The sequence below is a fragment of the Vicia villosa genome, linkage group LG1 (assembly GCF_029867415.1).
Source record: "Vicia villosa cultivar HV-30 ecotype Madison, WI linkage group LG1, Vvil1.0, whole genome shotgun sequence".
Classification (NCBI taxonomy): Eukaryota; Viridiplantae; Streptophyta; class Magnoliopsida; order Fabales; family Fabaceae; genus Vicia; species Vicia villosa.
Window position 1 is genome coordinate 32562466 of NC_081180.1, and position 11512 is coordinate 32573977.

The 11512-nt window shown below is 35.9% G+C and overlaps 1 protein-coding gene and 1 long non-coding RNA gene across 2 annotated transcripts; both read right to left on the bottom strand.

Moving 5' to 3' along the window:
• Positions 1 to 2395: 2395 nt before the first annotated feature.
• Positions 2396 to 3190, bottom strand: LOC131603959 (uncharacterized). Its single transcript, XR_009284555.1, has 2 exons — positions 2897 to 3190; positions 2396 to 2768 (listed from the first exon to the last, which is right to left on the bottom strand). It is a non-coding gene; the product is annotated as an uncharacterized LOC131603959 (long non-coding RNA).
• Positions 3191 to 4706: 1516 nt separating this feature from the next.
• Positions 4707 to 5645, bottom strand: LOC131608050 (uncharacterized). The gene is made up of 2 exons (XM_058880022.1): positions 5503 to 5645; positions 4707 to 5396 (listed from the first exon to the last, which is right to left on the bottom strand). Exons 1-2 carry the CDS (start codon positions 5643 to 5645, stop codon positions 4937 to 4939), a joined length of 603 nt encoding a protein of 200 aa, XP_058736005.1. The 3' UTR covers positions 4707 to 4936.
• Between the last annotated feature and the right edge of the window lie 5867 nt (positions 5646 to 11512).

Below are 11512 nucleotides of genomic sequence, written 5' to 3' on the forward strand. Positions count from 1 at the left end.
GGGGTCCACTTGAACCTTGTCCTCAAGGTTCTAAAATTAATATTATCAAGTTAATGAAAAATAAAATAAAAAATTAAAAGAGGAGAATATGTGGCTTTGGAAGGATATGTTTGTTGAGGTGTGTCTCACTCATATATTGCATTGTTTCCCCCACCAAATCTACACACAGAACCTATAACGTGAATGACACTTTTTTTTTTTTGAAGTAGGTACTAGTAGCTGCTACCATTAAGTGGGAAAGTGAACATTGAAAAAGTAGAAAATCATACCCCTACCAAGCTTGGCATCACGTGACTGAGACATGGAAAGGAAGGATAATGATATAATAGCTGGCATCCATTTTTTTAATCTTTTAAACTACAGCTAGCAATTGGTTTATGGGGGAGAAAAACTACTTGACAGCTAGCACATAATGGAGAGTACTAAACATATAATAAATTTCTCTTTCTTTTCCTTTCACTCTTTTCCTCTCTTTCTCCTTCTCTTCACTTTTTTCTTTTCCAATCTCTTTCTCTTCTCCTTTCATTTCTTCTTCTTTCTTATAATTTTTTTCTCTATTTTTTTCTTTCAAAGTCTAAAACTTTAAAAAACTTTATTGCTTGTGATAATGAATATTCCTCCGGGATCAAAGGGAAAAGTGTATTTACCATGAATATTAGCCGATTGAAGAGAGTTAGAAATGAAAAACCAAAAGGTTGTAAAATATTTTGATGCTCTGTCCGGTTTTTGTTGTGGTGCGCACTGAGTCGTAGGAAACATCATAAATATCGTCGGAGGGGCTGTCCGAAGCCTTGTTGGAGTGGATGACAGAAGTTTCATCGGAGAAGTTGTCGGAACTCTCGCCGGAGTTGTTGCCGGAGATATCACCGAGGATGATATTCGTGAAACAAAAACTTTTTTGATTTCTTGGTTTCCTTCCACCATATGTTTTTCCTTAGTACTCAGAACATATTTCTCTTTCCATTTTTCTTGTGTTTTTTTGAATGAATTAGAAAGATTCTGAATTTGTTCTTTCAACTCTTCTCTATATTTGTTTGATAACTCATAAGTTTCAATCAAATATTGTTTCAGAGTTTCCAGGTCTTGGTAAAATATTTCTGATTGTAAATTGGAATTTTGGGGTTCTGGTTGGTATGAAATGTATGGGTTAGGTGAAGGTAGATATGATGTGTATGGGTTAGATGATGAAGGTGGTATAGTTGTGACAGTAGAGTAGTAAGGAGAAATGGAGTGATAATAAAATGGTGATGGAACACTAACATATGGAGGACTGAAAGATTGATAGTATGGATTTGCCATGGAAGGATTGAAGTTCAAGGATGAAAGCACCAATGTTAATAAAGGCCCAAATACATAACAATACAAATAAAACTACCACTTATATAAATTCTTAATAAACTTAAATACTAAATTATACTCTCTATCATCAAACATAATTATTTTGTTAATTAGTCATGGTGATTAACAAAATAATTATATGTTCAAATATAACTAGTAACAAACCCGTGCATACGCACGCGTTCTGGTCGGACACGCGCATTGTTTCCACAAATAATAATTGTTATTTATAAAAAATACATCAATGAGAACAAAATAAATATTTGAAGTACAAATATATTTTTATTCAAAGTAAATTATAAGCGGTTTTTGAAAATAAAATTACATGGTATTTAATAATTGTTTAACAACTTAGAAAGAGAAACTAAAAGAGAGTCAAAGCGTATGAAAAGTAGCCGTGAGGATGCATGAGTACTGATTTATTACGCGCATTTGTACACAAATTAAGAAATTAATAAAACAAAAATATTTTGTTTTGACATCATTTATAAAAATATTTGAATAATTATTATATTTTTTCTCGTATATAAAAATAATATTATTTATAAAAATATTTGGATTAACCCTAGATTATTTTCTCGTATTTTAATATAATTTATAAAAATATTTGAATCAGTAATACATTTTCCCGTAAATAAAAATAATATCGTTTATTAAAATATTTGGATTAACCATAAATTGTTTTTCCGAATTGTGGCATCATTTATAAAAGTATGACAAAATAAATAAATAAAATTAAAATATCAGTTTATTCATACAGACGAGCACGAGCTGCTATGAATATATCAGTTTTTCCTCAACAAACAATGTCTACTATTCTCATTAGTATATCATAGGAACATCAAGTTGTGAACATTAATTAGACAGTGTAACATCATCAACTATAAACTATTTATATTTACATGACAATCCTTTGAGCAGCTTCAATTTTTATTAGTACTAATACATTGGAAGTTGTTTTGTGTCCTGACTTCTTGGTATTTTAATGCAAGTCTTTTTCTTTGAACGTTGTTTTTGGTGGATTCATAAATTATTCATATGCAATTAGAAAGAAAAGTAACAAAAGAAATGATTCATAAGTGAAAAAATGAAGTACCAGGAAGCTACCATGGATCAAACTTATACAAATCAACTTCTTTAACAACAGGAACAGAAATTGATTGGCCAGCACATTTTCTACACAAGTAATGATTCACCAATTCTTCATCGGTTGGATGAAATCTGAAACCAGGTGGCAACTCTAATTCACCTTGCATTCGCGTTTCTGAAGGCTTCTTCAAACGTTGACTCTGTTGTTGATGATTGTTCTTGATGATGATTCTCGTTGTTGTTGTTGACGATGATCTTGTTCTTATTGATGATTCTTGTTGTTGTGCTTTGGGAAATGAAAGTTGCGATGAGACAGAGTCAATGGTTGAGTTTTATTCACCCTAAAATTCAATTGAACACATATAAACCATTTAAGTACACCAACACAAAGATTTTGTTAGAACAACACATAAAAGAAGTCTTGCTAAGATAAAAGCAGTAGGTGATTCATGTTGAACCAAACATCAACCTAAGAAATTATGAAGTAAGCTACGCTTAGCTTCGCGCACTTGACAATAAACTACGGACTTGGGAATGGTATGCCTGAGATTACTACATACCATGTTCACATAGGACAAGACTGTGGTAGATGTTACATACAAAAGAGTATCAGCAAGAAAAATAGGGGAAACAAAGCAAATCATCGATTTAGTTCTCGAATTCCTGTTTCTTACCAATTCGACGAAGAAAAGCATTGTTATATCTGTCGAAAAGTGAGTGAGTTGGATTTCCACCTTTCTCCGCGTCTTGGGGAAGCTTGTGGAAAAAATCAATTGTCAAACAACCCAAGAGTAAATTTTTCTCTGTTCTGATAAACAAAACATATATCTCGCAACAATTTTTTTCCTCAGGGAAACACTGAAAACAAAAAGGACTGTAGTAGACAGGAAAGAAAGATCAAACCTTCTCGTGTAATTTCCTATTCAAAGTTTGTAGCTTGACAAAAGCTTCTTGACGAATGTCATCAGTAGTCTTAAATTGAGCCAGAACCTCACTCACTTGATTACTTTCTTCATCATATTTCTTCTTTGCTGCTTTAATTACAACTTCTGCCTTCAGAACATTATTTCTAAGCACTTCCAAATCCTTCATTCAAAACATTATTTCTAAGCACATCTAAATCCATCTTCATCATCGTACTCGATATGCAAATATTTATTAATGAAAGGATCAAATCCAAATAAGATGTGCAACATCAACAAATACACATAGTTGTAATTGCACATAACATTTTGTTCGGAGCTATTCAAAACATTTGAACAATAATTTATAGAGTTAAAAGGTAGTGCACTGACAGTGTAAAACTATTTTACACTGTCATCCAATAGGGAGTCATGAATGTGTCATGTCATTAAAATTTTTTTTAAATAAAAGAATGTTTTAATTGGATGCATGGTGGTGATTGGTTGACAGTGTAAAAATATTTTACACTGTCAGTGCATGATCCCTTTTCTCTAATTTATATAAGGGCGTACATGATGTATATTAGCTTCCCTGTCATAATTTTTGACATGGCCAGTATATGATTTTGAATCCATGGGCCAGTAAACCTGAAAAACAAATGATGTCGAAATTGATGATCTGTAGCTATATAAACAGTATATATTCTATAGTACAGTCCACAATATATTAAGGTTTCCGTTCCACCAGTAATAGCCAACAACGTTCCCCCTGTAATTGCAGCAGGACCAATAGTACCATTGCGCTTCAACTTCGCCCACTTGCTTCTCTTTTCTTGAGTTTCTTCGTTATTTGATTCTTGCTGAATACGATTACGAAATAAAGAAAACAAAAATCATTAAAAGTGCATATCAAGAACAACATTGAAAGGATAATCTTACATGATCCAATTATAACAAAGACAAAGAACCCAAGCACGATTGGGCCAACGGGGTAGTCTTTTCCTTTCTTAACAGTTGTTTCTAGCACAAATCCTCTTTTTGTAATGTTTTTCTCAAACTTCTCCACCTTCCTAACAGAGAGGCGCCTTGAAGTAGTATGCACAAAACAACAAAATTAGTTTTCCGCCTGTTGCTTGTTGCTTGTGGGGAAGTGGAGGGTTAGGGAAAGAAATGTAACCTTGATTTGCATTATGAGATAAGCAAAGATGGTGATAACTGATTGCTGTCCACTGCCAGAATCGTACGGAAAAAAACCAATTGCTTGCTTTAAGTAACTTGGATTCAACATCTGCAGGAAAAAAACAGATTAGCGGGAATTATTTAAAAGAGAATGCAAAGAAACATATATGTCACAGATATGTCGAGCATGTTACCTTCATCATCGAAGATTACTTGATTAATGATGATGTTGTGTGTGTCAATCTCAAACTTTGTGAGTTCTTGAACTAATCTTTCGGTTTCATAAAGAGAGAAATTCGAGAATGTAAACACAGACAAAGGTTGTCAAGCATTTCCTCCTTCATTATCTGCATCTCATGTTGATGATTAGTATCATTAACTTTAAAGCATGCAACCCCGTCTTCTAACTCTCGGATCTGCTTTTCTCCTTAATCAAGCTGCCATTCAAATTTAGCCACATTTTCATGTGCCGATTCAAGATGCCCTTGCAATTGATGAGTTTCAAATGACCTATTCTCAAGTTCATTTCTTAATCTTGCAATATCATCATTTGATATCTTGAGGTTTTCATTAGCTACCTCCAACTGTTCCGCCGAATTTGCAATCTTGGGGCAATAATCTGAAACATGAGTCTCCAACTCAGCTGTTTGATTTTGCAACTCTCGTACCTGTCCATTTTTATATTCAAGTTCATCCTTATTCAGTTCTAATTCTTTCATCACATTATCAAGTTGATTCACACTTTTCTCAATTTGATTATTCAACTTGAAAATCTCTTCTTCTGACAGTTGAAGTTTTAAATTGGAAACTCTTAGCTCTTCCTCATTTTTGATAAACTTCTTAAGCAACTCATCATAACTTCTATTTTCTCTTTCTCCTAGAAATTGACTATGTATTCCATATCAGGAGTGTCTGCTTTTAGCTTACCTTCAGAGGTTTCCTCATCACTGGTATTCACTGGCTTGCCCTGATTTCAAACCTCCATCTGATTCACCTTTTCATCACCAACAAAAAATATAATGTAGAAGTGATTTCATCTTCAGAGGCTTCCACAATCTCAAGCATCTCAATCAAAAATTTATTTTTTGAAGAATTATATCTGCAACAGATTGGATCCTCATCTTTGATCTTCATCATTTCGTATACCGACTGCAATCACGTTTTTGAAAAAGTTGATCGCAAAAACAAACTATATGGGGAGTAAAATGTTTTGCTTAATCACTGATAACAGGTATTAAGAAAATCAACCTTGGGAGTTATCATACCTCGGAGAATTTGCTGTCAGAGGAAGAAACTATAGATACAGACACTGAGCGTAATGTCCGCAATAATTCATACAAAATATCCTGAACACATGCTGATGATTTGATAATCTGATAACTCAGGTCATGCAAAGGACGGAGTTTGACGTTGCTCAAATCTTCATGAATAATAATATTTTGGAATAAGCCCAGACAAGTAAGAAAAATAAATAATTATTTGGTAAATGGAAATTCATAAAGTCGATTTAAGTATTGGGTAAATGTTAGAAATTAGAAGAACAATACCTTCTTAGAATGCATAAACAATTTAAACCCTTCGGGACTGAACTTCGATATAAAAGGTCTCGTCATATTCCACAGTTTGTTACCAATTTCGAGTCAAATCTCTCTATGTACAGATTTAGATACCAAAGAAACTTTAGCATCTGTGAGGCAGAAAGGAAGAAAGTCAATATAAATAATCAAGAATTTCAAACCTGTGCACTGTATGAAGAAAAAATGTCTTTTAAAGTTTGATTTTAACTTATCAGAAACATATAGACAACCAAAACCTGTTACATGAAGCCCTTACCGAAAATAGTGTGAGCACCTTGACACTACATCTTTACCTCTAATGACGAAAGTTCGTGAAGGATAGAAAAACACTTAGAAAGGGGGGGTTTGAATAAGTGTAGTCTAAAAACATGAACGATAAAAATAATATGCACAGTTATTTTTATCCTGGTTCGTTGTTAACTAAACTACTCCAGTCCACCCCCACGGAGTGATTTACCTCACCTGAGGATTTAATCCACTAATCGCAACAGATTACAATGGTTTTCCACTTAGTCCGCGACTAAGTCTTCTAGAGTATCTTGATCACAACCTGATCACTCCAGGAACAAATGCTTAGACACAAGCTAAGACTTTCTTAGAGTATCCTGACCACCACGTGATCACTCTAATTACAACTGCTTAGACACAAGCTAAGACTTCCTAGAGTATCCTGATCAACACTTGATCACTCTAGTTACTTACAAATTAATGTAATCAATTCTAAGAGTATTACAAATGCTTCTGAAAAGCTATAATCACAACAGTGATATTTCTCTTAACGTTTAAGCTTAATCTCACTAATATATTACAACAGCAATGTAGTGAGCTTTGATGAAGATGAAGTTTCTGAGCTTTAAATTTGAACAGCGTTTCAGCAAGTTAATTGTTAGCAAATCGTCAACCTTGCTTCTCATCAGAACTTCATATTTATAGGCGTTTGAGAAGATGACCGTTGGACGCATTTAATGCTTTGCGTATTCCGTACAGCATTGCATTTAATGTTTCACGCTTTTGTCAACTACCTCGAGCCTTGTTCACGCTGTGTCTACTGACGTTGCTTTTAATAGCTTCCAACGTTCCTTTTGTCAGTCAGTGTAGCCTGCCACCTGTACTTTCTTCTGATCTGATGTTTGTGAATATAATATTTGAATATCATCAGAGTCAAATAGCTTGGTGCATAGCATCTTCTTGTCTTCTGACCTTGAAGTGCTTCTGAGCGTGATACCATGAGAACTTCAGTGCTTCTGCTTCTGATCTCAAGTTCTTCCAATGCTTTCATAGACCCATGTTCTGATCCTGCCTTGACCATCTTCTGATGTCTTGCCAGACCATGTTCTGATGTTGCATGCTGAACCTTCTGAGACAAAGCTTCTGAGCGCTGATTTGTGCATACTCTTTATATATTTCCTGAAAGGCAAATTGCAATGTATTAGAGTACCACATTATCTCACACAAAATTCATATCCTTATTATCATCAAAACTAGGAATATTGATCAGAACAAATCTTGTTCTAACAATCTCCCCCTTTTTGATGATGACAAAAACATATATAAATGATATGAATTTGCGATCAGAAAGAGCAGACGGCTAAAGACAAATTACACAGCTATAGCATAAGCATGTGAATATGTCTCCCCCTGAGATTAACAATCTCCCCCTAAGATGAATAATCTCCCCCTGAAATAAATACTCGAAGAACTTTAATAATAAAAGACTTCCCTAATTATTTCGGTAGAGACGATCACATAAGCTTCTGTCTTCTGATAATTCATAGCTTCTGACTTCTGCTTCCATTGGACAGCTTCAGAACTTGAATTTCTTTAGATCCCTAGAACACTCATAGCTTCTGATTCCTGCTTCCATTTAGGACAGCTTCAGAACTTGAATTTCTTTGATCTTTAGAACATTCACAGCTTCTGATTCCTGCTTCCATTTAGGACAGCTTCAGAACTTGAATTTCTTTGATCTTCAGAACATTCACAGCTTCTGATTCATGCTTCCATTTAGGACAGCTTCAGAACTTGAGTTTTCTGGATCTTTAGAACATTCACAGCTTCTGATTTCTGCTTCCCTCGGATAGCTTCAGAGCTTTGAATTTCTTCTTACATCACTTCATGCTAGATTGTATCAGAACATTGTTGAATGTACCAGAGCATCATCAGAGCATCTCTACATCCTGAAATGTTACAGAACAAAACTAAACGACAAAAGTCAGCATGAATGAGTTAGAACATAAAATGCGTATCAGAACACAAAATATGTATCAGAGCCATATAAGCCATATAGAATATATCAGATCCAATAGACAATGTATCAGAGCAAATAGACAATGATTTGGATCATATTCTATTATCAGAATTTCTGATCATTCTTCCTTCTTGCTTCTGATTCTGAAGCTTCCTAGCACTCAGCTTGCTTCAAGAATCCAAGAGCTTGATTCTCTAAAGAGTTGCTTCATCATCTCGTTTCTTCTTATGTTGATCTTGAATCTTCGATTCCTGCAACAACACAACTTAAAAACATAGAACTTTGCAAGTTCTTTTAGTAAAGCAACTGATTAAATCAAATCATTTATCACATATTTCTCCCCCTTTTTTGTCATATCATCAAAAACATAAAAGATTCAGATAAAAACAAAAAGAAACACACGGAAGAAAAAGGATGATTTTTATTGAAGTTCAAACAGACAAGTACAGAAGTACACACAGAGAAGGAAGACAAGATGCACAAAACAGATGCAACAAAAGCAAAAACAAAACAACACAGACTCAATCTAAGACGACCCTAGCCTTGACAAGATCTTGGCCAGCATCTCTTGAACCACATTGTTGTATCCATCTTGCCTCTCCATGAAAGCTCTAAACTCAGCATTGACTGAGCTTTGCTCATCCTGTTTCTTCTGAATATCTTCCAGAGTCCTTGCAAGACGAGAAGATTCATCAGAAGAAGCTTCACCGCTTCTAACCACAGGAATAGCATCGTGATCTGTAGCTTCCATAGATAGATCATTTGCAGGGATTTCCTCAACAGGAACTGATTCAGCAACATGATCTTCTACATCTGCTTCTTGCATAGAAGCATCTCCATATTCTGCAGCAGGAATTTCCGAATCTCCATTCTCAAGTGCCTGAAGAATGGCAGCAAGATTCCTGGGAGCAGAAGGACCTTCAACTTCTGGTGGGTCAACAACTTCTGGAATGACCAAGCTTGGGTCTTTCTCAGAAGGGTTTTCCCTCAGAAAGTCAAAGAGGGTCTTGAAATCTCCAAGAAGAACAGGATAATCAGGAATCCAGATAACAATATCCCTGCATGGATTAACTTCTAATGCAGCAGCCAGCCTTGCTTGTTCCAATTCATCCAAAAAGGGCTTCTCTTCCAAAAGATGTCTTCCTCTGAGACGAACAAACCAGAAGTCTTCATAGCTTCTCAGAATTCCACGAGGCCGTGGGGCAGCTTCTATACAGGCTTCCTGAAGTTCTAAAAACAGAGCATCTGATTCTCTGCGTAAGATCCTCCAGAAGTTCCACATAGCAACATCATTCAAGCCAGAAATTTCAGCAATTCTGAGAGTATCAAAGATACTTCTGAGATTCCTCTTTACTTTTTCAAAAATTTCACCAATCGGGTAGATGGGGTGGGATTTTAATTGGGTTTTTGAAAAGGCAGGGTTGGGGATGAAGTACGGTTGAGGTTCTCTATTCAACCTATAAGAAGATTCTGCTTCAGTATCAGAATCTAACACTACCACTTCAGCTTCAGGACGAGGCTTGGGAGTGTAGTTGCAATCACGGAGCAGCTGTTCATGTGATGCAGAGGTTGGAAGAATAAAGTCACTATGGTTATTTAAAGAGGTAGAAAGAATAGGTTCAAAGGTGGCATGGGGAGGAGGTTGAGAGATGGAGATATTTGTGTGTGGTGGAAAGAGAGTTTGAATTGGTGGTATATCTAGAACATGATCAACAGCAGCTTGGTCAAAAACAAAGTTAGTTGAGGGTGAAGGAGAAGGGATGGAGGCATCTGGAATTGGTGAAAGAGGAGGAGAATTTGGTTTGGTTGTGGGAGAAGATGGAGGTGTAAGAACACGGACAGATACAGGTGATTCTGATGTGGCTTTTTCTGGTTCAGGGGTAGGGGCAACCGCTATTGGTGTAACTTCTGAAAAATCAGCAGGAGCAGAATCAGGTTCAGAAATGCATATACCTTTGGATGCTCTCTGAAAAGCTTCGACCACAACCTCAGTCCTCTTTTGTTTCTTATTCTTAGGCTCTTCAACAATCTTTGCTTTGCCTTTAGATATCTCTTTCCTTCTGACATTTGCCAGACTTTCTTGTTGATTCACAGCCTCTTGAGCAGCATTTTCTTCATCTGACTCTTGAAGAATCATCTTCCTTTTTCTGGTTTTCTTCTTCTCAACAGCTTCAACAATCTCAGCATTGTTGATTGACTTCTTCTTCTTTTTCTCAGCTTCCTTCCTTTTCTTCTCAAAATCAACAGACACAGCCTTAGCAACCTTTGCAATGACCTCTTCAGAAGGATGATCAAACTTTCTTTTAGTCCTTTCCTCCTTCTTGCGATTTACTATGATTGGAGCACCCTTCTCTTGATCTTTGAGACTTTTATTTTCTTCTTGAGACTTCAGATACCTAGTTCTGACTTCAGGTACCTCACTGTTGAAGAAAGTTTCAAATTCAGCTAGAACTGGTGCTCTTCTGATTCTTGTTCCCGCAAGAGGTTGGGGAGTCTTACTGATAGCCTTAATCATTTTCATCTTCTTTAAGGTGAAGGCATTCAGACAGGCCCCAGTTGTGACAGCAAGGTTCTTGATAGTGCCTTCAGTTTCCAGTTGCTCAACAATCTTGGAATGAACCAGAAGATTGGTGATAATTCTGCCAAACGGAATGGTGGTACAATTTTTCTCTCTGAAGGCATTTCTGGACTCCTTCACAGCCTTCCACATGTGGTTGAAGATAATGTAAATGGCATCAACCTTCTTCTTGGTGGCAATGCAATACAGAATGTATCTCTGCTCATTGTTGATGAAATCAGAGGCATGTGTCCCTTTCCTGTGATAGAAACACCCAAGAAGAATCTTGGTCCAGATTTTGAAGAGATCTCTCAAGTCCTTGACACTTTTTGTTTCATTAACGTCCGGATAGAGAGTAGACAAAACATCTCCCCAATTTGCCCTTTGATCAATTTCAAAAGCCCCTTCAGGGTTTTTCAGATCAAACATCACTCTTAAGATGTTTTCAGTTACAACCACAAACTTTCCATGGACGAAGGATAATATTGATTTTGGAGCAACCACTGCATGTATCTAGAATTCCTTGACAAGATCTGGGTAGACAGGACCACAGAACTCAGCAAACAACGAAGTCCATCCTTGAAAAATGATATCTTCTTTGAGGTGAAATTCATGTTCTTCA